At 34.8% G+C, this 27,548-nt stretch overlaps 1 protein-coding gene across 8 annotated transcripts in view; it reads left to right on the top strand.

Annotated features, from left to right (window-relative positions):
• Positions 1-27,548, top strand: part of CCDC102B (coiled-coil domain containing 102B) — a 246,363-nt gene that overhangs the window by 31,110 nt on the left and 187,705 nt on the right. For all 8 annotated transcript variants that reach the window (XM_067014941.1, XM_067014939.1, XM_067014935.1 and 5 more), the window contains 3 exons: positions 13,146-13,767; positions 15,331-15,551; positions 24,256-24,364. In XM_067014941.1, coding sequence (XP_066871042.1) covers positions 13,162-13,767; positions 15,331-15,551; positions 24,256-24,364 — 936 coding nt within the window. In that variant the 5' untranslated portion in view covers positions 13,146-13,161. The remainder of the gene's footprint in view (positions 1-13,145; positions 13,768-15,330; positions 15,552-24,255; positions 24,365-27,548) is intronic.

Here is a 27,548-nt window from a genome sequence, read left to right as displayed (position 1 = left end):
AGAAAATCTTTGGGATCTAGAGCTAGGTGAAGAATTCTTAGATTGGACACCAAAAAAATGGTAAATTGAACACCATCTAAATTTAAAACTGTTGCTCTGTGAAAGGCCATGTTTAGGGAATGAAAAGAGAAAATACATATTGGGAGAAAATATTTCAAACCTTGTATCTGACAAAAGACTGTATCTCTGAAAACCTAATAGTTAAAACCAAAAATACAATTCAGAATGGCTAAGACACATGAAAGGACATTTCACCCAAAATGATATAAATTATAGTATGTAAACACATAAAAATACATTTTTAGCTATCAGGGAAATGCAAATTAAAACCACAGTGAGATATGCCTATCAGAGTGGCTAAAATGAAAAAAAAAATAGTGACAACGCTTATGCTGGAGAGGATGAAAATGTAAAATGGTATAGTCACTCTGGAAAACAGTTTGCCAGTTTCTTATAACACTAAACATGCAATTACTTTATTTCCCAACAGTTGAACTCATGGACATTTATACTAGAGAAATGAAAATTTATGTTCATGCAAAACCATTATATCAATGTTTTTAGCTGTTTTATTTCTAATAGCCCAAAACTGAAAACAGATCAGCCGCCTTTCAATAGGTTAGCAGGTTAAACAAACTAGCACATACCTACCATGGGATACTCCTCAGCAATGAACACAAAAACCCCAAAGCAGAATATGTATACTTGCAGCAACTTGGATGATTTCCAGAGTACTATGCAGAGTGAATGAGTGAAACAGCCAATCTGTAAAGATTGCATGATGCATTATTAAACGTCCATAATATTTTTGCGATGAGAAAATTTTAGAAATGAGAAAATTTAGAAATGGAGATAATTTAGTGGTTTCCAACGATTAGTGACAGGGTGAGGGAATGTGAAGACTGTGGGTTCTGTCTTCACTGGAGTGGTGGATACGCAAACCCATACATATGATAAAATCGTATAGAAAAAATACATAGACAAACCAAATGGATACAAGTTAAACTGAGAAAATCTGAATAAGTTCAGTGAACTGTATTGATCTCAATATACTGGCTGGGACATTGTACATAGTTTTGGAAGATGTCATCACTGGTAGAAACTGGCTAACAAGTTCATGGATTTCTTGGCATTATTCCTACAACTGCATGTGAATGTACAGTTATCTCAATAAAAATTCAATTATAAACAAAGTATGTACCTTTCTTATTTTGCATTTTCTCTTGATCTCTTAGTTTTTCTACAAATAATAAATAAAAACCTCTCAACTAATATATATATTCATTAATATTTATTACAAGGTTACATAATGATTGACATTTTAATTGTAGAGTACAGATATTTCAAAATAGTAGGAGAGAAGGTTCAGTTTACCCAATATTAGAGTAGAAATCTCTTCTGTCTTTGGAGTAGTTAAATTCCCTAACTTTTCAAATGTTTTGTGTTATGGAAACCTCAAATATGTTTTTTTTTTTAATTCTTTACCCTTAAGGTTTAGACTCGAGTAGTTTAAAGGAAATTCCATCCATATGTTTATAATTTAATATGTTAGGCTGCTTTTTTCTTTTCTTTTTTATATTTGATGTCTGAGAACTCTCTTGAACTACTTCTTTCAGGGATCTTTTGGCAAGATGAGACTACGTCACAAACCAAAAATTTCAGTTTGGATTTCAGCATACAACAATAATGTGTAGAGTCTGTACAATGCCAAGAAGTTTACTCATTTTGAATCTAAATGCCATAAATACAGAGTTGAAGATTAATCAGTGGCATTGAAAGGCATTGAAAATAATTCTGGTTAATGTTAACTCAGAGTCAATAAATTATTTTATTCTTTTTTTTTTTTTTTTTTTTTTTTTTTTTTTTTTTTGCGGTATGCGGGCCTCTCACTGTTGTGGCCTCTCCCGTTGCGGAGCACAGGCTCCGGACGCGCAGGCCTAGCGGCCATGGCTCACGGGCTTAGTTGCTCCGCGGCATGTGGGATCTTCCCGGACCAGGGCACGAACCCGTGTCTCCTGCATCGGCAGGCGGATTCTCAACCGCTGCGCCACCAGGGAAGCCCCTATTTTATTCTTAAGGTGTACTTGATTTTGGAAATTTGTTAGTTTTCTTAGTAATTCTTACAAATATTTTTTATCTTACCACTTACTATCTAACAGAAATGAATGTTCAGTGAACTATTTCAACTGCACATCTGCCTCTACTTGACCAGACCTATCAAATAATTTATAAAAGTCTAGTCTTTTAAAATAGGCCCTGCTCTTTTCTATCATAGCATAAACAATGCTTAGTAAGCATGTATGATTTGGATGTAAAAATATAATCTTAGTGTATGTTAGTGATTATTAATTCATGGTCTACAATGAAATAAACATTTACTGAGAATGTGATAGTCTATGCAGATGATTTATATTTTTTGAATCTGAAAGACTTTATAAGTATGTTGCATGAACCTTGGAAACAATAATGAAACAGAAATTTATATCCAAAATACATTGAAAGTAACTATAATTTTCCCTTAAGTCTTTGCTGCTGTGTAATTGTAGCAAAAACAGAAGAGTATTTTGCCATGAAGGAATTATTTTCTCCAAGTACTGCTGACATTCCTAAATACACACAAAAGTGTAGTTCAATCTGCTAAATAATACTATTAAAATCATACACAACCCAGTTAAAATGTGTATTTTCTATTTGTATAGATATGTATATGTATATTGTGTATATACCCACGTACACATGTATATATATACACACTCATGTATGTGGTATACATTTTTTGAGGTGGCTTGGGAAAGCACCTTCAGGGTACTGAGACCTAAATTCCTTAATTTCCTTCTTTTGAACAAGCAATTTAATGCTACATTGATGCGGGAAAGCTGGGCTCCAAAAGAAAATCTTGTTCTGAGACTAAGGTTGTGAGAACAGGGCATGAAGTGTTCATGCCACAACCTTCTTCTTCACCCAGTCTTCCTTGCATTTAGATCTTTCTGTTATAAGAAACACAAGAAGGTAGTATTGGCTGATAAATTCTGTAGCCTTCCTGATGCTTTGATGGCTTGAAACTAAATTCTTGCCCCAAGCCCTTGCTTTCTTTAAATTAAGAGACAATGAGACAACACACTTTGCTGTGGTGTTTGGGTCAGGATGCTGGTATTTATCCTGAACATTTGTGAAAGAAACAATTCGGTAATAGTGGCAATAGCGCTAAACTTTGGGATGAAAGATCTAAATTAAGTCCTGTCTCTGCTACTTATCAGGTTTCTTGACATTGGTCCAGGCACCCATACCTGCCAAACAGAACTTCCATAAGCATCATGTAAAATGTACATTAAAAGTGTTTTAAAAATTGTTTTATTATACACATTTTATTATACATCTGGAGGTTGATGCTTGAAATTCTACTGTTAACATTTTACCCTCTTAGTTTGAAACTTCATTGCCTTTTAAATTTTAAATACTCAGAGCAGAACATATTGAAATCCAAGGATTGAGGGAAGAGCATTCCACTCAAAGGTCCAAAGGCAGGAATGAGCACGGCCTCCTCAAAGAAAGTCAGCTTGACTGGAGCAAGGAGGGAAGGTAGAGAAGGGCTGGCATGGTAGGAATTGAGGTCTGGAGGGAGACTGATTCTAGATCATTCGAAACTGAGACTGTGGTTAAAAGTTTTCACTTTATTCTAATTGTTATAGGGAGGCATTGGTAAGTTTTAATTAGAGAGTTATATATTTTTATTTAATTTTTTTAAAGGATTCTTTGGCTGATGCATACCAAATAGATAGAGAAAAGTGTTAATAGACATTTCAGTAGCAGTAATGTTGAGACAGGTGATGATTGTTTCCACAAGACAGAGACAATGAAGGTGGATGGAAGTACATGGATCTAGCAAGTAACTTAAAGAAATGAGACAATAGAACTTGCTGACTAAATGTGAGTCAGAGAGAAACTAGGTTTTTGACTTGAGCTGTTGGATGGATGGTGTTGCCATTTACTGTGATGTTAACAATGGGAAAAAACAAATTTGCAGAGGGCTGAGGATCAAGATTTCAATTTGGTCAATGTTAAGGATGAGGTAGAGATTCCTATTAGACACCAAGTGGAGATATAGAGAAAATACTACATTAATCTAGAACTCAGGAGAAATTGAGGGACTGGAGATATGAATTTGGCAGTCAATGGCAAAGACATTCTCATTAGTGTCATCAAGCTTTGGACTCTCTAATATTTAGGGAGGAACAGTAGGGAGAAACAAAGGAGACCAAGAAGGAGGAGGTGATGGAATAATCAGAAGGGTGTGGTGATAAGGAAAACAAAAGACACATGTGTTTAAAATCAAGGAATTTTCAACAGTTTTGAATATTACTGAAGTAAAGTTAGGTAAGGGAAAAAGATGAATATCCGATTTGGCAATATTGAGGTCATTTGTGACCTTGACAAGTGGAATTTCTGTGGAATGGAGTGTGTAGATTTCTAGTTGAAATGGGTTGATGAGAAAATGGGATGTGAGAGAATGAAAGCAGAGGAAATAACACATTAGTTACATTGTCTCTTTCGTTATGGGTGTAGTGAAATGGGACATTTACTTGGTGAGGAAGGTGGTAATGATGCAATTGGTGTGCTAAAGAGAATGATCCAGTATCGAGGGAAAATTCATGTGACACTCTTGGAACAACTTATTACAAAAGTATTAATATCCCCATTTGATAGACGAAGAAGCTTTATCACAAAGGTTAATTAAGTTGCTAAGGTCACAAGGTGGTAAATGACAAAGCAAGAATTTGAACTCATATCTTTGTAGTTTCAAAGTCCAATCTCTTTTCACTATGTCACCTGTTGTTGGCTGACTAGTGCCCCCATCCCAGGTGCCCACATCCTAACCCTTCATCTCCAGAGAACCTGCAGTAAGTTACCTTATACAGTATGGTAAAAGAGACTTTGCAGGTGTGATTAACTTAAGCATTTTGAGATGGAGAGATTATTGTGGATTATCCAAGCAGGGCCAATATAATCACATGGGTCCTTATAAAAGGAGAGAGGATCATTGTTAGTAACAGATGTGATGATGGGGACAAAGGATTGGGGTGATGTGAGGAAGGGACCACGAGCCAAGGGGTGCAGTTGCCTTTAGATATGGATTCTCCCTTCAGATCCTCTAGAAGAAACCAGCCCTACCAACACCTTGATTTTAGTCCAGAGAGATTTATTTGGGGTTTCTGAACTTCAGAAATGTAACATAGTAAGTCTGTGTTGTTTTAAGCCATTAAGTTTGTGGTAATTTGCTACAGGGGAAATAGGAAATGAATATACCACCTTTACTGTGTTGATTATTTGCAGAATTGTCTACTGCCTCTGAGCTCAACTTAAATGTGTTTTATTATGGCACTGTCTAATGATTATACTGAATAAATAAATACTAACTTCTGTATTTAAAATGTTGCTTTACTTGACCATCAAGGCAAAGATGACAGTCTTACACAACTCTTGTTGGGGAGTAGTAATTTTGAAACTTCTGAAGATTACTGTGGCAAATATTTTGGGTATGAGGCCCTCATTAGCTCTTACAAAGAGTAGCTGCAAACCCAAGGGCTGCCAAGTTACCTCTTGAACTCTGGGGGGTGTGGATTCCTTAAATCTGGTCTTTCTCGTGTCTGGAATAAAACCTGTCTTGCCCCATATTTTCTGTATGCTCTCTATAGCGTATGATGAACTAATAGTCTTGTGATTTGGGGTAGCTGGGCTTTTAAAAGACTTTTTCTTTGATCTGATCATTCAAAAGGGTGAATTTTTATCTCTGCCACCAATTTTAAGCCCTTTACACTGATAATTAAATTCCAGATCATGTGTAAGAAGTAAAGCTTCGCAAACAATATCATACATGCCTTTATGTGAATATTGCTTTGCTTTAGTAAGAAGTAGGGTGAATGAAACAAAGTATTTGGAAATATTATTCATAGGTATAGCTCACAAATATCTAAATACATTAGAACATTTCTGCTTCTGATACCAATTTTTTTCTCTTAGCTTTTTGATGTGGAATACATTTCAGTCAATTTGTATTATTAATGTAAAGAATGTACTGTCAGGAGAATTGAACAGACTTTAAGAATAAATATTTTTATTAAAATCTTTTATAACTGCACTTCAAAAGTAAATATGACAGTCATTTGCGTTATATTCTCCAAATGTCATTATTAAGCCTGTGAAAACTTGCCAGTCAGCTGACGTAGAATAGTTTGGCAGCTACACACACATTCCATCAAATGGGTGTGAGAAAACATTACTGAAACATACTGACATGAAAAGAACTTTCTCTCGTTCAGGACAAAGTGTAACCAGATCCGTGAAGAATTTCTGACTTAGCTGCACACATTCTTTGAGAGCACGTGTGAATGGGGTGAATGGCTTAGGAATTTTGCTTAGGAAATGCATAGAAAAATTGGGATGGTTTGTGATTTTGTTCACTGCATGGATATAAATATTGGAAAATGTTGATGAATTCAATACTAAAGAAAATTTATAATGTTAACAAATGAATACCTTTTCAATAAAGAACAAACAGAAAAAAGAATGGAAAGCATAGGTCCTCTCAGCACCATGCGGTTTTTCATGAAACTGTGATAGGAGTTATTTCATAGGGTCATTCGTCTCACATTATGACTTAATAATTATAATTTTGAGTTGTTGCCTGTGTGCTCTTCTGGATTTTAATTTTCTAATATTTATGGACATAGTTTTATTGTCCTCTACATTATTTAATCTCTGTGAAATGACACAAAATGGTGTAAACACTGCAACGTAAATTCCAGCTTCAGGGCCACCTGCCCAGCTTTGGAAAGTGGTAGGATCTTTGACATGACAATGTTTTTGCTGTTCTTTCTAATAAAATGTGCACCCTGACTGTTAGCCACCTGGAAATTGTAGCAGGATTATTCTTACATGAAAATTAGATTTGACTGGTCTTTATAGTTCTACCACAGCTAATACTAATTTCAACTTTTGGCTTAAGGTCTCAATGGATATTTTGGCTTATTTATTTGGCACGATTAAGTTGGATTCGATTGCATGAGAAAATTGGGATAGTTTGTGGTTTTCTTCACTGAAACCTTGAAATTAACATAAATATTTTAAAATGCTAAGAAATTCAACAAGTGTCCGGCTCCCACACAAATAAGTAGTAAGTAGCACAGATTTTATATGTACTGCCAGAACAAATATACTTAAGCTGTAAACACAAATCTTAGATGAAATATCTTCCTGTCTTAAGATTTGTTCACTGGTGAAACATTTCAGGAATATTTCAAAGCAGAACTTTCTTGAACCTGATTGACACCCCAAGTACCACACAAGAATAGTTAGATTATGTTATATACTCCAAGAAATTCTAAATTATCTGAACCTAAGTTTGTGCTTGGCAGGCAAAGCATTCTAAAAGCTTCAAGGTGATCAGCCTGCCAAAAACCAGAAATTTTATTTTTCCAAGACTCATTACAAATGATACATTGGTACTTTATAACATGGATTGCGGATTTTGGATCTTTCTTTAATCCTTCGTTCATATTCTTGAAGAAGTAAGACTAATTACTTTTACCTATGACCTAAAAGGTTATTATTTTAATGTAGCAATTCGTTTTTAGCCTCTAAAAGCATAGAAGACATTGTTATTGTCTGGAAATGCAGCAATAACATCAAGATGCTATGTGGAGAGATTATTCTGAAATAGTTTAGTTTGTAAGAAATGAGGTTAATTTTTTTATTATTAAGTATTATCTAAGGAACGTTTTTTTCTAAAATAATTTTTCCTGGAAACCTAGACTAAAGAAAAGACATCGCATTAATTTCAAACAGTGATACATGGCTTCAATACTTATAGGTAATAGTAAGAAGGTAAAAAGGTAGGAAGCAATGAAGAGTCGGCTAAAAAAAGGCAGGGCTTATCACATGAATTCCAGTTCTTTAAAATAAAGATAATTTCTTTCTGATCAGATAATGCAATTTAAATTCAATAATGACTCTTGGAAAACATAAATATACATGTTTTATTGACAAAATGTTTGCATTTGTGCTTATTTTATACTATACTATTAGAAAATAAAGTATCTAGGCTTTAAATAAATGGCAACTTGCACAAATTTTATATTATTTAGTTGCCTTTTTTGGGCAAGTATTTCATGCCTCTACATGATTCCAGAATCTCACATTCCCATAAGCAAATGTAGACTATAACTGTCTGTAAAATTTGCCACCATGTATAGGTTTTTAAAATATAATATTTTTAAAATACTGTGGGCAAAGCTTGACCTATATCGTTGTGATGTCATATGGCCATTCATTGTAATTATTTCACTTACCTCACTATCACAGCTGCAGTCTTCACGTTTAATATTTAGTGTTCTCTTGCAAAACATTCCTAAAATATATTGTATTTTTCTGCATTGACCCATACAAAATGCATATGTTTTTATACTAATCACTTGTGCATGTTTGACAGGCCACATTTTAAAATACAATACGATGTTTTACTTTCCTGAATATTAAAAACTGATCCTTCTTTTTCTCTTTCTATCACAGTGTATGGTGTCATATCTATAGTAACTATTCCTTAGCATTATGTTTTATATCTGTATGAATCTATTTTCTCCTTGCTATGGCTTTTATTAACATTATTGCATATGCATTAGAGGTCCTGTGTGTCTTAGAAAAAAAACTAAGAAGGGTTTCATATAAAATTCATTTCCTATAGGTTAATGGAAAGCAATACATATAAACAATAAAACAAAAATCCCTTTGGACCCTATTTTGTTCTGCCCTGATAATGTAACTTATGCCAAAAATGCTTTTATTTCTGGTCCACCTCATTCTTCTGATAACACTTAAGACATCACTTCAGAGAGACTTCTCTGAGTATACATGTATGTGTTAAATCACAAGACACTGCTTATTTCTTTCAAAGACAGTTAAAATTTCTGTTAGCTTGATTTATTGCTATTGGTAGTTAGCAAGGTCCCAGGATCGCAGAAGCCATGTCTATTTTGTTCACTATCACAGAGGAGGCCAGAGGGAGGGCCTCAGATGTAGGGCCTCCAGGGGATGGAGGAGAGTCAAGCATAGGTCCCAGCAGCTGCTACCTGAAGGATGGGAAGCCAGGAGGAGCTAGGTGTGTGGAGAGAGGGGAGAGTGCACCCGCATAGCAATCAGATTGCACAAAGGAGATCACTGAGGTGAGGTTTGTGCAAGGTACAGACACACCAGGGTGGTGAAAGCATGGAGGAATGGACAAGCCTAGACCTTGCAGGTCCTTTAAGCAATGAGGAGGAGATTGAATTGACTCAAAACACAATGTCAGGATCAGCTGACTACTTGTAGTTTGATTTAATGGGAGCTATCTGAACGTCAAAATATCCAGAATGAGACTCTGTCAAATGTATTTATGAAATAATCTAAAAGGTGATCTCACTATAGTGGAAAAAGATATTTTGAAGCTGGAGATTTTTGATATGGAGAGGCATTGACCTTGGGTTCAAATTTCCTCAATTCCCAAACTGGATTGACCCCTTCTTTTTTCTTTATCCTTTCTTTTATTTTTTAAAATTTTTTCTTAATATAGTTAATATACAATATTGAGTTAGTTTTAGGTATACAGAAAAGTATTCAGTTATATATATATTTTTTCAGATTATAAGTTATCATAAGATATTTTATACAGTAAATCCTTGTTGTTTATCTGTGCTATGTATAGTAGTTTGTATCTGTTAAGCCCATACTCCTAATTTATCTCTCCCCCACCTCCCTTTCCCCTTTGGTAACCATAAGTTTGTTTTCTGTGGGTTGACTCCTTTTCAGTGTCTGACTTGAGCTGGCTACATTAGAACCCTAAGCCCTGGTTTCTTCATATCTGGGATGGAGATAATAATAGTACTGAATAATATTAATATGATATAAAAATTGAGATTGTACCCTTATTACATGAAATTCAGAGCTTTCTTTTTTAGAAATCACATTTATCTGTTGCTATCCCGATATTTTAAGCACAGCATTTCTCTTTCAAAAGAGAGGAAAGAAACTGAAAAAAATTAAATAGTACAATAGTCCAAGTGACATACTAGTGACTTGTATAGCACCGAGAAGAATTGTCACCTTGCCTAAGAGACAGCCTGGGCTAGCCAATCTGTAGGCATTTTCCCACTTAATGGTCACAGGAACTCAGTGAGGTACATGATGATTCTGTTCTCCTTCACAAATAAGGATATGAGTCAAAGGCAATTTATGTGGTTTGTCTACTTTCAGCTACCTAGAAAGTGGCAGAGTCAGAACTTGGACCAATAAACTCTGGAGCCCAATGTCTCACACATTAAGCTCCTCTTTGGCAAGAAATAATACATTTAGTAATATAGTCTATATATTGTAGACCCATCAAATTTTATTAATACGGCTATATACTACATTCAAAACTACTTGCAGTAATTGTGGTAACCTGGTTGTATGAACTTTTTAAAAACAGCTTTATTGAGGTGTAATTAGTATAAAATACTGCATATATTTAATATATACAATTTTATGGGCTTGGACATATGTGTGCACCCATGAAACCATCACCATGCTCAAGATAATAAACATGTCCATCACCTCCAAGAGTTTCCTTGTGCTCCCCACTCCTTTTTGTGTGTGTGGTAAAAACAATCCAAAAATTAATATAAGAAACCAGAGTCAGTAGCATTAAAATATTTTCCTATATATCAAAGGCTTTGTGCTACAACCACTGAAAAATGCTTTCATAGTCATCTGAAACAAAACGTGAAGATTAGGTACATATGTATAGAGAAAATGAATGCTTTAATAAATACACATGAGGATTAAGTATCCCCATTACACTTGCTTGAGAAACACTTTAGAACAGGAAATACTATTGAAATTTAAGGACTAAATAATTAAACCCAACTCAATTTTGTTTAGTCAGATGTGAAAAAAACACATAGTTAATTGGTAGGCAAAATCTCAATGTACCAGAGTCTAATTATAGAGTCCTCAAAACACTAGTGAAATAAAAGTTAGACATTTTAAAAGACATTACAGTTTTATGATACTGATTTATTTTGAAAAATGGCAAGGTTAAATTTAAGTTTAATATGCTGAAATAAATTTTCTGTCTTCATTTTGGAATTTCTACCAAAATAAATATTTCATTAAATAGTGAAATATATATATAAATATAAAAATTTATACATATAATTCTTGGTATGCTTCTAATTAAGATTTCCTTTTGTTCTTTTCTTTTTAATATTGGTCTTAGTTTACTAATGGTCCAAGAAATTTGGTCAGTTATATTAACATTGCCCTCTGAGTTACAGTAAATGAAAGGAACAGTTGCTCCAAGTCAGCACTAATTCAAATATGATTGGGCATATACTAATGCTAACAAAAATAATTACAACCACAAATCTATATTATTATAATAAGTATTCTAATAAGGAGTGAATTGGTTTGGCATCTCTACAGAACACTTATTAAAATGTGTTTTTTTCTACAACTGCAAGTGATATGCATTTAATATTATATAGTCTCGTTTTCAGTGAATAGAAGTTTATTTTGTAACTTAATTGGTATCCTGAAACCCCTTCAGTTGATTAAATAGATGGTTCATAAAAAGACAGTTTATGATCTGTAACTGTATAAGAGGAAATGAAAAAAATGGAGTAGTTAATGTCATGAATACAAAATGTTATCTAAGCTTATTTACACCAGAAAGTCTTCTTTGGTAATAAAAATGGGTAATCTTATACAACCACAGAACTTTATTAATTTTAGATTAACCTGCATGATTTAAGCATTTATTATAAAGAAAACGTTCCACTTGCTAAATCCTCACTGTGGCTGTGTTGCTATATTGAATCAAGTAATGGGTGTACATACTGATAAGAAAAGTTTGCATTTACTAATTAATTTGTCTTTGCTATTTACATGGAAAGCTGTTTTTAATTCCTTTTTAAAGCTTTGAAATTACTGAGACTTTGTTCAGTGTTGTCTGTGAAGCCTCTTAATTTCTAGAAAACAGCTCATCACTTCTTTAACAGTTCTCCCTAGACTACCATGTACATACCCTAGGAAGCTAACATTGATTTGACACATAATACAATGCTAAAAGAATTTGATTAAGTAAATGTATTTTTATAGGCATATTATGTATTTTAAATTTTATGTGCTTGTCTCATCTACTGGACTATAAAATCTTTAAGGACAAAGACCATGTCTTATTCATATTTTATTTTTTGAACTTATCATAATATTAACCATAGTAGGAAATTAATTCATGTATCAGTTAGATGTCATTTTGACTCCAAGTAACAGAAAACTCAACAATCATAGCTTAAATAAATATAGCTAATCATTCTCACATAGCAAGGAAACCAGAGGTATGGATTCTTTGTTTCATGCTGCGGCTCCATTGTTACATCAAGCTCTTTTCACCCATCTGTTGCACCATTTTTAACGTTACAGGGTGGCTGTTACACTTACCTTCTTCGAGAATCATGTCTTTGTTCAAGCAGGAAGAAAGCAGAGGAAAAAGGGTTTCTCATTTTGATGTTTTCATATTTTTCTAGATGGGAAACTTTTCTAGCAGACTTCCCCTCACATCTCATCAGCCAGAACCAGGTCATATGCTGCTTTAAGACCAGTGAATGGTGAATTAAATGGGGGTTGTCATGGAAGATTTAGACCACTCAGGATTTAGCCCCTGGGATTGGAATAGGGGCTTATCCTTCCAGAGATCAACAGCTTCTGCCTTCCACCTGAGCAAATGGCGCTTTAGTTAGCAGGGGAAAAGGGGACCATTGAGCTGTTAATGGACAATATGTGTTACAATAAATATTACGTGAAAAGACTGGATTTGTTAAAATCACGGCCTGGGCTATCCCCAGTTGCATCTTTATATATTTATTTGTATTCGTCTGGCAAAATTAAATGTGAGTGATTTCCGTTTCTTTGAGGATCATTACAAATGCATAAATTCCTCTCTATTTTTACAGTGGGAAGAAAAATATGCAATGTTGAGAAGATGCATTGTTTTTATCACTTTCTGTTTTAAATGTCGGTCTTGCTCTTATAATCGCAGAGGAAATTCAAATGCAGTCATGTTCTCTGTCTTTTCTTAGGCCTGCAAAGATAAATATGAATTTAGATTCCATTCATCGGTTAATTGAAGAGACACAAATCTTCCCGACGCAGCAATCATCAGTTAAACCACCGTGTGACCTGGGGGCACCTGCCTCGTCCCCCAGGGACACCTGTGGCTCCTGTTTGCCCCTTCATGCGCTGCGATCTCACGCCGCTCACAACTCGCATGCTCATTCCTGCGACGTCAGCGACTGGGGCGTTTGTGAAGAACTTCGCCTGCGGGAACTGGAGGAGGCCAAGGCCAGAGCCGCTCAGATGGAGAAGACCATGCGATGGTGGTCAGAATGCACGGCCAACTGGAGAGAAAAGTGGAGTAAAGTTCGAGCTGAAAGGAACAGCGCCAGGGAGGAAGGAAGACAACTCAGAATAAAATTAGAGATGACCACGAAGGAGCTGAGTGCCTTGAAAAAGAAGCAAAGTTTGTCGCATCAAAAAGAGGCCTTGGAAGCTAGAGTCACCCGGGACCGGAAGCTTCCTAGTTTCATAGAAGCGTCCTATGCACAGAGACACCCCTTTCAAATTGGTTCCAAAACGTGTGAGTCCATCAGAGAGTGCTTGGGAAAGAGAGAATATCCTACCAAGGAGAACATAAATAGTCAGGTCAGAAAAAACTCCAGAGGAATCTAGAGGTTATGTGCATATTTGAATGCTGTATATAGTAATGGGGAGGGAAGAGAAAATAGCAAAACCAGTGGTGACTGTATTTGTTTGTTTCGGCTGCCAGAACTAAGTACCCCAGGCTGAGTGGCTTTAGCGACAGAAATTTATTTTCTCACCGTTCTAGAGGCTAGAAGTCTGAGATCCAGGTGTCAGCGGGGCTGGTTTCTGCTGAGGCCTTCCTCCTTGGCTTATAGATGGAGGTCTTCTCCCTGTGTCTTCACATCACCTTTTCTCTGTGTGTGTCTGTGTCCAAATTTCCTCCTCTTCTTTTTTTTTTTTTTTTTAAATTTATTTTATTGAGGTATAGTTGATTTACAATGTTGTGTTAATTTCTACTGTATGGCAAAGTGATTCAGTTATATGTATAAATATATTGTTTTTCATATTATTTTCTATTACAGGATATTGAATAGAGTTCCCTGTGCTGTACAGTAGGACTTTGTTGTTTATCCATCCTATATATATGAGTTGCATCTCCTCTTCTTATAAGGATACCATCACTAGGCCCACCCTGATGACCCTCATTTTAACTTAATTACCTTTTAAAGACTCTGTCTCCAAATACAGTCACATTCTGAGGTACTGGGAGTTGGGGGGTGCAGATTTCAACATATGGGTTTTAGGGGAGACACGATTCAGTCCATATTACTGATATTACTAGTATTTTTAGCCAAAGAAAAACCCCAGTATTTTTTTATGTTAAAAGAAGATATTTAGAGAGATTTCTCTCCATTTATCCTACTAAGCCACTATTAAATTATCCATGCAGTAATTTAAAACATTTCCCAAGGTTTGGGACTCTGCCCTCACAATTAATTCCTGTAAAATGGGTACCATAGGGAAATACCTTTAGGGAATACTTCACACTACCCACTTTTGGAATTTCTTGGTATATTTGGAATCTTGAAATTTCTGAGAATTCTGCACATAACAAAACTTTGTAAACTTTAATCTAGCAGTTCATACACTTATCGATTGATGAACGATCCCCCATATATTTTTTTTAATCTGGTAAATATTGTTAACAACTCATGGAACATACTTTGGGAAACTTTAGGAATTCATGTTATCTCTTTAAATAGTTTGTATCATTTACCCTTTATATTATTACCCCTTTCTATTTAATTCCATCTCTGAAAACATAAAATCAATTAATATCTTGCTTTTCTATAATTCCATCTAAAATGTTAAGCTTTTCATGATGTATGAAGTGTATGTTAGATATAACATATTCCACTGTAAATGGAAAATTTTAAAAGACTGTGGGGAAACTTATTTTATTAGAATATGGTAGAACATTGAAAGGAAAAAAAGCCTAAAAACATATAAGTTAAAGTTTGTCCATATAACACTATTAGAGAATGATAAATAAATGAAAATATGAATTTGATGCTGAATCATAACATTTGATTTCCTTTCAAAAATGTTTTCTTCTTGATTTTTCTACATTGGATTTTAAAATTCAACAATAATCATTGTTTTGTATTTTTTTTTTTCTTTCAGGAAGAAGGTTTGATTATTGACCCATTAAAATTAAATGAAGAGGTGAAACTCAATCTAGATTGTCCTGATTTATTCAAGAGTGGTGGTTCTGAAAACCATACAGTGAGACCTGGATTAAGACCGCAGGCAATAAATCTGCCTCTGGAGAATGGAGTTCCTGAAATTTCAGCTTTGCAGGTGCATTTGGATGAGTTCCAAAAAATGTTATGGAAAGAAAGAGAGTAAGTACTAATCATTGTCTTCCTTAACCAAGTCTGTTTCTCAAACTTCTTAAAATTGTTAAGTCTCTTAAACTAGCCATCTGCTAATGTAGTCATAAGTACTAATATTTTAAAAATGAGTTTGAATTTTATATTCATTTTTTGAATTTTGAAAAGTAAGTTATAACAGGTTCATTTTTATCATTTTTTTTATCATAACTTTGTTCTCATCTTCTCTGGTAGATTCGCCTTTATTATATTTGAATTATTAATGTTTATGATTAAAATAACCTGTGTATTATCTAACTTTTACAGCATTCATAGATTTCAGAGAGTCAGTAAAAATGACTAGATATGTTAATACTCATAAGGGAAAACTCACAATTTTGTGAGGTACTGATTGCAGAAAAAGATGCTTTATTCATTGACCATTTATAGTATAGAGGAAGGAGCACTAGACTTGATTAAATCACCTGGACATTCATCTTAGTTCTGACATACTCTAGCTATATGATATTGGGTTAGTAAAGGGTGTGCTATTGTCAACTTTGTAAAAATATGGATAGTGATACCTGTGTTCCAATGATCTATTGTTTCATAACAACTTGGCAAATGATGATTATTATTAAGACAACAATCACCATGTATTCTGTTCATGAGTCTTGAACATGGATTTATATGGACAGCTCATCTCTTGCTACATGTGACCTCAGCTGGGATGGCTCAAAGGCCGAGGGTGACTTTAGGTGCGGGGGGCGGTGTAGAATTATCTGAAGTCTCACTTAATCCCATATCTGGCAGCTGATCTTTTTTCTCATCTGGGATCTCAGTTGGAACATCTGTATATAGCCTATCTGTGTGGCCAGTTGGCTAACTCATGGTATAATGGCTTGGTTGAAAGTGAACATCTGACAAGCACAGAGAGAAATAAATGGTATTTTAATGACCTGGCTTTAAAAATCACATAGCATCACTTCTGCCCTCTTCACTGGATTCTTATGAAGATCAAACACAATGTCTGGGAAAGTGGCCACTAATATGAATTACTCAATATGGGTTTTTTTGTTGTTGTTCCCTCATGATCACCCTAGAAACTAATAAGTGGAATATTTGATGTACTTAAAAATGTGTTCCCCAAATCTGAAAATAATTATTTTTCCATCTCTTTAGTTATAAGACTCTGAATGGGCAGAATAAAAAAATAACCGGGAGTGATGTATATTTTCACTAAGTATGAATATAATTATATATTATATATAATGGTTTTAATTTCCCTGGTTTACATGGATTGAAACGGTGGTAAGTATGCACACAAACCTTTCACCAGTACTACAAGCTCTTTATCTGCCAATCCTCTTCTGTCAGCCACAAGTCCGTCTGAAATTTATTCCTACCGCTAATTCCCTTTTTCAGATTCTTTGCCTATCCCTCACCCCATGCACAGATTGTGGTAATACAAGTATCTGTGTAGAGAATAAATATTTATTATTCTACCATCAAATGTAAATTCCTAACAGAGGCAATCAACACTAGTAGAAAAGAGAATAAAATTGAATGCCTGCATCCATATTAACAATTAATTTACTCTGGAACTACAGGTCTCAGTCAAGTTCTAACCTCTGGGCTTCATTTCTTGAAGGATTTAACTTTTTAGTGGCTATAGACGTCTCTCCAACCCACTCACAATGCTACTTCACCTACATAACATAATAGGAGCAATGTGAAAATGCTGTTTCCTGCATGTAAACTCCCAGAGGTACCAGTTTTAATGATACACATGTGTGTCTTTACACTCTCACTTGTCCACATGTACATGTACATATATATCTGACTTCCTTGGAATAAATGAACAACCCCCATAGTATTAAGTAAATCCCCCAGTTCTCAGCAAATTCAGCATATAAACAAAAGACAGGCTGAAGAATAAGGGGGAAACGGGGCCTTTGATTCCATTTTGCTTTCTCACTCTCCTCTTTAAGAAGCAGTCCCATGGGTATATGTCCATGAATTAACATTAGCTTGCAATCCACATGAGGCCATGGCAAAGCCTGTTTTTCTATCGCAAGAGAATGTTTCCCAAGGATACAGTATATACTTTTGCTCTAAATCTGTCTAATCTTTTAAATTCTTCCTCCTGGAATCTCAGTGAGTGGGTGGCTGGAGTTGAAAAGATGTGAATGTAATTTTTTCTATGTTCCCAGCTAGTGGGAAACTTCTCTTGACTAGAGCAGAGGAATCAACCTAGAGAACTCAGGGAATCATTTCCACCATTGACTGACTAGAACCCCCTCATCTAAAACGCTAAAGTTTATCTATTATTTGTATTCTTTGTACTGTTCAGTTTGATGAATAATTACCCAGTATCTGCAAGCTGCTCATGTACTGAGAATTTGTATATTTCTGATCTCTTAAAAAAAACGACCTTCCCAGGTAGAAAATTTGAGATGAGGGCAGGAAAACTGACCCTCGTATAGAGCTAGGTGTACCTAAACATTTAGGAAGAGGAACTTTGGCAATATCACGTCTTAGGTAAGAGAGATGATGAGGTAAAATATTTTGATGTGCTGTTTTAGCCTTTAGAATTAGTTCTAAAGTTAAACTGCAGATGGCACCTGCATCCCTTACAAAATGTTAGCTTTCTGTCAATTAATGTGAGCTTTAATCTCCCTTTCAATTTTATTTTCTTAATTTGTTTTCTATATAAGAAGAGCAGTATGCTTCAATTATTTTTCTTTGCTTCATTAAATGTTATCTTTTTTTCTCAATAAAATGAGATTTTATTTATTTATTTTTAATTAATAGACTTTTTTAGAGCAGTTTTAAGTTTACAGAAAATTGAGCAGATATTATAGAGTGTTCCCATATACTCCCTCTCTCTCTCACTAAAATGAGATTTTAAATCTTGGTGAGATAGTACAGCCAACTGAAAATGCTCCAATGATTAGCATGAGAAAGAAATCTATATATATGGTTGTGAATATTCCTCAAGACAATGAAAAAATTGCATGCAAGTCTGGTTAATATTATTGAATGTAATATTGTTAAAGAATAGAAAGTCAGATCTACTTTACTTATTTATTCACTGTTACTAATGGGATATACAGTAAGCTTATAACTGACAAATAAAATTTGTATATATTTAAGGTATACAATATGATGTTTTGATGCATATACATACTTGGAAATGATTACCATAATCAAGCTAATTAACACACCCATCACTTCACATAGTTATTGTTTTTGTGTGTGGTAAGAACACTTATGAGCTACTCTTTTAGCAAATTTCAAGTATACAGTACCATGTTGTTCACTATAATCATAATGCTGTACATTCATCTTTATTTTTTTTTTTTTGCTGTTGAGTTGTATGAGTTCCTTTTATATATTTTGGATATTAACCCCAGTGTGGTGTGCAAATAATTCCTCCATTCCATAGTTTATCTTTTCATTTTGTTAATTGTTTCTTTTGCTGTGCAGAAGCTTTTTAGTTTGCTAAAGTCCCATTTATTTATTTTTGCTTTTTTGGTACCTGTGCTTTTGATGTAGAATCAAAATAATCTTTGCCAATACTAATATTCAGGAGCTTTCCCCTTATGTTTTCTTCCAGGTGTTTTACATTTCAGGTCTTAAATTAAGGTCTTTAATCCAATTCAAGTTAATTTTTGTGTATTTTTACAATTTCTTTTTTACTCTAAAGTCTGTTTGTGTTTGGGCAGTCCCGTACCTAATGAGAGAGTCTATCTCTCTGTGTAGACAATAAAAGCACTAGTAATTCTCTACCTCAGTCTCCTTTGCAGTTAGGGTGCAGACGGTTGACATAGGAACAGCTATTCAAATGTAGCCACCTAGTTGTTTTAGCATAAATTAATCCTCCAAGAAGGTGAGAGCACCAGCATGCATCCTGGTGAGGGGAGAAGGCAGTGGCAGTAGCTACATCTTGTTTTCAGAGGCAGCAGCAGCCTCAAGTCTCTGGTGACATCATCCCATGACTCGAGTTGAGGGGATGTTGAGGTCATGCTGTGATATCTGTACCTAAATGGTGGCCCCAAGAAAGTGCTGATGGGAAGATTTCCATGGCTTTATCTTTGGTATTTCTGACTGCAGGTTCCCAATTTGCTTCACTGGCTCTCCCAGAGATTCTTTGTGCTATTAATGTCTCTTTCTATTTAAATTAGCTATTTTGAGTTTGTTTGTTGGATACATAATTGATATCAGGAGAGTGTACAGGCAACAGGCAGCGGTGTCTTCATTGGGTCGGTTCTGCGACATGAGACGGGTCTTGTTCCTGGCTGCATAGCCTTGTCCAAGCCTTAGTCTCTGGTCCTCCTGGGTGTCTCTGAGCTTAACAGTATTCTTTAAAGTCATCTCTTTTCTAATTAAATTAACTATATATGGCTTTGGCTATTTGCTGAAAATGCTGAAAGGTGATGAAAATGAAAGATATTGAAAGATGTTACTGCTGAAATATGTAGTTATAAATAGTGAAATCATGAAATGATAAATAGGTTGCTTATTAAAAGTATACTTGTAAAAAGTTTTATTATTCATCATTTAATACTAACTCTAAATTTTAGACTAATGAAAAAATGGATATCTAGATGTTATTACAAATTAATTATTTTTGTCTGGCAAAAAAATTTGACATTAATAGACCTCTAAGAAAATACTGACTAGATATTTTACAATGAAATTTCACACACTTCAAACATGATTAATATTTATGACCAGACAGTAATGTTTAGGAATTTTTATCTCTGAAAAAATTTTGATTAATTTTCCTATCTAGATGTTTAAAATTCATGCCCATTTATTATGGGATCATTATGGGATGATTAACAAAGTATCAAAAGATTACATAGAAATATAATCATATCTTTTCATCAAAATCATTTTGGTTCATACACTACTTTTTAGATCCTGCAAAAATTATACATTTTAGCAATCTGATTTTTAAAAGTTTATATCATCATATTAAAATACTATGTTTCTTCTGAGCTTTGTCTTAGTAATTTTTTTTTAAAGAATCTGTACATAAAATATGCAATATCCGGGCTTCCCTGGTGGCGCAGTGGTTGAGAATCCGCCTGCCGATGCAGGGGACACGGGTTCGTGCCCCGGTCTGGGAAGATCCCACATGCAGCGGAGCAACTAAGCCCGTGAGCCATGGCTGCTAGGCCTGCGTGTCCGGAGCCTGTGCTCCGCAACGGGAGAGGCCACAACAGTGAGAGGCCCGCATACCGCAAAAAAAAAAAAAAATATGCAATATCCTTTAGAGTAAATTAGGTTTTTTATTTTTGCCTTCTTGTAGTTCAAACAATATGATGATCGTTTAAATTTCAATTATAAATGTAAGTATAATTAATCAATTTTGAAAATCTCTCTAAAATGTAGAATAAATTGATTAGGCCAGAAAATTGAGGATTTAAAGAGTGCCCTCTGCTGCATACATTTAAGTGTGCACAGTCCTTATGTCTTAATGCTTGAAACAGATAGTCACAATATTTTTTATAAAGCTATGCTGATAAACAGCCAAGCATCACATTGCTATTAAATTTTTATGAATTGCCTGTTCTCTCACTTCTCTAAATTGTACCCTTTTACAGAATAAAATACATAATTTTCTTTCACTAAACTAATAAATATCAGTTATTTTATTTAAGATGCATACTTAGAGAAATAATGCTATACTTTAAATGTGACTAATCTGCCTTAAATAAAGAATACAAATGGTTAACTATTCGTTTTAATATGCTTTTCAAAATTATTTTCATTTCATGAACTGGCCTTGAATACTTGGTCTAGATGTAATCTACATATAATTATATCTTTAGACTATATCTATACTTATATGTAACTAAAAGTTTAATATAATTTGCAATGTTCTTCTTGAATTTCTTATAAAACCCCTGAGGGCATAGTTGCCACAGTCATTCTGAGGACAATTTCGAGGATCAACATTTATTCTACAGTAATTATAAATCATTTTTATGTTAATATGAGCTTTTTAGCTAACATTATCATTTGATTTATTAGAGTGTAATGTTAAAGGCTGACACAGATTTCTTAACATGTATAATTTTGAATTTGTAAATTTAAAAATGTAGACTTTTCTCAAATTTTCAAGTATAATTTTTATATTAATCTATTTATAAATAATTCTCAAAATTAATTTTGAGAAAATTTTCTCAGTGTATACTTCATTACACAAATGTATTTGATCAATATCCTTTAATAAAATTATTTTATTAATTTAAGATATTCCTTTCAATTATGAAAACATTGTCATGTTCTACTCATGTAATTCTAATAAAAAATTATAAATATGGTGATTCTTAAGTATTTCAATGAAGTCACAAACAATACAATTTTATTATATTTTTCAACTTAAATTTACAGGTTAAAGTCAATACTCAATTTCTTTTAAATATTCAAAAATACCTTACTAAACAAAACTTTAAAACCTGATTGCCAAATACATAACATATTTTAATATACAGTGGCTTTTATGTATTTTTTCTATATTTAACACAAAATGTTACTATTTGGCAATTTGTTCCCAATTTCTATATTTAATCCTATTCTTAAAATCTCAAACACAGTCACTAAGAGCAAAAATCGTATCATGGTAAGCAACTGGGGTGTCATCAGCTGGCTAAATTTACTTATCTATCAGAATTTTTGGCTGCGGTTGTTAATCTGGACCTGTGGACATCCGTAGGAGTGTTCTGAAGAACCTACTGAGCCTTTTTCTTTGTTCATTGTAATATATGTACTGTGCTAATCAGGGATTCCAAATTATAGTCCTATAAATAGTGCTGGTGTGTTTTGCAACTTAAGTCTTTTGAGTTGAAGTTAAGCTGTAACAAATTCTTTTATTATCCTCTTTCAATTTTATGGCTTGATTCATGCAAATATTTTTATGTAACTCCTTAATGGGCTGCTTATCCATTGATTGGATTAAACTAATATATTTATGGCCTAATTCTATTTTGAATTATTTTCATACTATTGCTACCTAGAAGATTCATATTTCTTATAAATATGGAAATGGCATTCAATTTTGATTCCGGATGCATCTTCTAGCTCTGGGAATATGTTCCAAGATCTTTCTAGCAGTATTATCACTGAAATAGATCCGTGTGTGTATTAGCTAATTATAAATACAGTAAGACTGTAGCTAACAACTACAGAATCTTAGAGGCATGTAACAATCAGAATGTATTTAGTTGGAGTCTGTGAGCTACTGGAAGTTGGTTAATCTGGACAGGGCTCTGCAGGGAAAACTCAGTTGCGATTCATGGCTCTTATCTTCCCCTGGGAGCAGTGGGCCTGCACAGGTATGTATTTATCATAATAATGGCCAAAATATAAGTGAGTAAGCCCAGTTACGCAAACACTTTTTAAGTCTTTGGCCACATCGTGCCCAAGAGCATCCCACTGGTAATGTCAGGCACATTTTCTATTTCCAAGGCACAGCAAGTGACAATTTCATCTTGTGTTTCACCACTAAATAACAGGTACCACTATTTTTCTAGCTTGTTATGTTTTCTTTCCAGCCCCTGTCCACCATCTGGCCCCTAAATTAGGTCTACATATTTTTCATTTTTGTTGTTGCAGCATCCCCTTTTAAGTACCATTCCCTGATCAGCTATCTTTTGCTGCATAAAATAATAATAATAATTCAGTAGCTTAAGACAACAAAGTATTTTGCCTGGGTGGATGCAAGGTCAGCTGACCTCCACTGGACCAGCTGGGATTGGCTCCTTGGTAAGGTTGAGCTCAGGTCTGCTTCATATGTTTATTTCGGGACAGCAGTTCCCAACTCTTTTCACAGTGACGGCTGAGGGATAAAAGAAGCCTAACCACACAAATTCTTTTCAAATTTCTGTAATCTGTCACATCGGATAATATCCCATTGTCAAAGCCTAGAATCCAGGGATGGGGAAAGCAACTCTGTCCATGGAAGGAGAGGAAAGAGAATGAGTAATTTTAACAATAATCTACCACACAGATGAGAACTGACCATTTGCAAAGGTCAATATATGCTAATTACCGCCAGAAATAAACAATTATTTTTCAGTGACTCACTCTAATAGACGTGTGGGCATGGGAAAAAAATCAGTGATGCGATATTAAAGGATTAAAGATTTTCATCCAAGTTCTGTCACTTATTCTACAAACAGAGAAATTAATTGCAATTATTTTAAATAATTTAAATAAAGATCCCAGTGAAACTGCTTTATTAAAACCGAATTGCAGATATTTAAAAAGTATTTTTATATCTCCAATACATGACTGATTTCTTAAATGGTTATGTGGGCTCCTTGGTATTCTCTGTCGTAACAAAGAATTCTTCATTCATATACAGTCACGATATGAAGTTGGATAAAAACCATGTTAACATTAGAAACATATATATATCCTCCCATGTAAGGAAACAATATGAATAAGAAGCATTGAAAGAAATGAATGAATAATGCAGGAGACAGCAGGCAGAAAGTCAATTATTTTAATACTGGCAAAGCCGAATTAAATGTGTTTCAACTACTGTAAACCAACTTTTATTCAATATTTTTTATTTTTAATAAGCTGAAAAAAGTTTTCTGTCATGACAGTGATCATATACAAATATAAAAAATTAGGAAAATAGAAAATCTAAAATTGAATGCATTCCTAAAATTATTTTAAAATTGTAAGTCTATTTTGCTTTTAATTCTCTATTTAGAATACGCTTATCTTTGGAAAAAGAAATAGAACGGCTGGAGTCAGCTTTGTCTGTATGGAAATGGAAGTACGAAGAACTGAAAGAATCAAAGACAAAAAGTCTGCAAGAGGTAGGGAGACGTATGATGGAAAGGAAGCAACCGACTGTTTTCTTTGTTCCAATGTGTAACCTGGTGGGCAGAAGACTGAGTAGACAAGAGGAAAGGAGGTTAAAAGGTTGAATTCCCTCTATAAAAGGAGTATTTGAACTCACATATGAATAGTGGACTCAGTCAAACATCTTGGTCTAAATCACACATTTTTAATGGTCAACCACATGACACAATTAACTATCCATTCCAGGCACATGTGAGGGGACAGACAGCCTAAGATGCCATCAGATCATAACATCTATAATAAACAACTTTATCTTACTCTTTTATAAAGCATTCTGAAAATATTCATTTATCTTAAGTGTATTTAGGTTCTTTTCACATTGGCATTATAGTTACTCAGAATCAGCCATTAGCCTTTATACATTTCCTTTGCATTTTCATCAATAAAATGCTGTCATGAACACTTTCCATGATTTATTAATATTCATTATTTAAATAATATTAATTGTGTGTAGTTTGTGTACTAAAGCACTATGCTAGGTAAGTACGTGGGATAGAATAATGAGCAAAGCAAATCAAAGAAAAATACTGAGCAAAAATAATGACAAGCTAAATGCTCTCCAATGAGTTAGCATGTAGTTCATCTGTGTGCTATATACATATATATATACACACACATACAAACTGTACATGTGTTGACAGCTGTCGAAAGAAGCTGCATATCGAAATCAGTTATGTAATCAGGCCTTAATCTAAAGCACTCTTCCATCGGTTGCTTAAAAAGTGGGAAGCAGTATTCCTCTTTGTTTATGAAATTCCATATGAATGTTGTTTCAGCTTTGTTTCCAGCAAGTGATAAAGTGTAGAGTCATTGACTCAAGTTTGCTGAAATCCCATGAGGGACTGTTCAAGAGCCTTAGTTGCCAGCACTTGCCTTATTTATGGGTCACACGCAGGCATCCTGATGTTCATGGAGCATAGTAATCATCATGCAGAGGTTCAGAACTAGTCGACTATGTCAGCCCTGCGGACCACTGAGATTTGAAAAGAGGGAGGGACTTCCCTGGCGGTCCAGTGGTTAAGACTCCACGCATACACTGCAGGGACACGAGTTTGATCCCTGGTCCGGGAACTGAGATCCTGCGTGGCCCACAGCACAGGCCCCCCCCAAAAAAGAAGCTGTTCCTCAGCTTTTTTTTTTTCCCTCTGCGGAGCACAGGCTCCGGACGCGCAGGCTCAGCGGCCACGGCTCACGGGACCAGCCGCTCCGCGGCATGCGGGATCCTCCCGGACCGGGGCACGAACCCGTGTCCCCTGCATCGGCAGGCGGACTCTCAACCACTGCGCCACCAGGGAAGCCCTGTTCCTCAGCTTTAGAGAAACTGTTGAGTATTGCTCAAAGGGAGCTGCTTCCCCTCTCCTTTTGCCTTATATCCTCTCCATCCCATAGCTAGAATTGAAAAATTACCTCTACATTGAAAACATACGAGAAACAAAGTCGGTAAATGAAAAGAGGGAGAGAGTTTCCTAATACCCTTAAACAAATATCTCCTGCCTCAAAATCATTTATTAACAAAAGGTAGTTTCAGTGAGAACCACAGAAGGTTAGTTTCGGAACATTTCTCGATGAGGGGTAATTTAAACAAAGCTAACAAGCTAGATAAAGTTTATTTCTGCTTTATAGATTCATGTTATATTGTCAGAGTGTTTTTGTTTCCCACTTAAACTGTGGGCATGTATGTAGTGTATGCATGTACCCACACATGCATTTGTGGTGGATTCATCGTATTTATATCCACAGGTACCTAACTGAACGTGGTCTCTGGGTGTGAGCACTGACAGTAAATTAATGTTCTACAGGAACAGTATCTCATAACACAAAAACCGTGTTATGCTTACAGTGTAGGTGTGTTTGTTTGTCTTATAATATAATGAGTTTTAAATCTTTTTTTTTTTTTTTTTTTTTTTTTTTTTTGCTGTACGTGGGCCTCTCTCTGTTGTGGCCTCTCCTGTTGCGGAGCGCAGGCTCCGGACGCGCAGGCGCAGTGGCCATGGCTCAAGGGCCCAGCCACTCCACTGCATGTGGGATCTTCCCGGACCGGGGCACGAACCCATGTCCCCTGCATCGGCAGGTGTACTCTCAACCACTGCGCCACCAGGGAAGCCCCCTCGAGTTTTAAATTTGATTGAGAAAACTAATATTTAAGATAGAACTGGTCTTCAATTTAATTAAAATCATGCATTTACAATCTCTTGCCACTAATGGGCAGTGCAGACTTGATAACATCAATTTAACATTTCCAAAGCAGCTGTTTTTGAAAAAAATCATGGTTTTCAGTTGGTTTACAAAATGATATGTATATTTTTAAATGTTTAATGTTTTCTATTCAAAGATGATATTTTGGGGTATCAAATTGGAAAACGTCTACTTTAAATTGCTTAAGAAAGCTTTATAGATGAGAAAAAATGAAATCAACATAGCATTTTACAGTGTAAGTTGGATCTATATTTTGACGCCCATACAGAAGTATATATTAATACATATGTGACCTTCTACTAGATAAAATGATAGGACTTTTGGAACAAAGGAAACTTCAAAATTGTTACAGAAAATTTGTTTAAATATTTAAACTTTTGAATGCATGTTTCAGTTAGATGAACTACAACTTTGAACAATGAAGAAAAGTGACAGTGAATGTAAGAAAGAGTTTTTATTGTAGATTATGGAAAGTTAATTTAACAGAGATTTTTAAAATATTGTTTGAATTTTTTTTTTTTTTTTTTTTTTTTTTGCGGTACTCGGGCCTCTCACTGTTGTGGCTTCTCCTGTTGCGGAGCACAGGCTCTGGACGCGCAGGCTCAGCGGCCGTGGCTCACGGGCCCAGCCGCTCCATGGCATGTGGGATCTTCCCGGACCGGGGCACCAACCCACGTCCCCTGAATCGGCAGGCAGACTCTCAACCACTGCGCCACCAGGGAAGCCCTGCTTGAATTATTTATATGGGATAATTTTTAAAAAATATTTCTTTCCACTTCCTAAAGGGGGTATATGATATTCATAGAGCCTTTGGAAGTCATACACATATATTTAAGTAATTTTTATAAAACATTATGGAATATTTAAAAAAATTTTAGACAATAAATAAAAATACTTAGTCATGTAATTTTTTATATATTCTTTGCTTAATTGTTTTATAAT

Source organism: Kogia breviceps, chromosome 15 (assembly GCF_026419965.1).
Source record: "Kogia breviceps isolate mKogBre1 chromosome 15, mKogBre1 haplotype 1, whole genome shotgun sequence".
Classification (NCBI taxonomy): domain Eukaryota; kingdom Metazoa; phylum Chordata; class Mammalia; order Artiodactyla; family Physeteridae; genus Kogia; species Kogia breviceps.
Note: the sequence above shows the minus strand (reverse complement) of the source record. Positions and strands in the feature narration are given on the sequence as shown.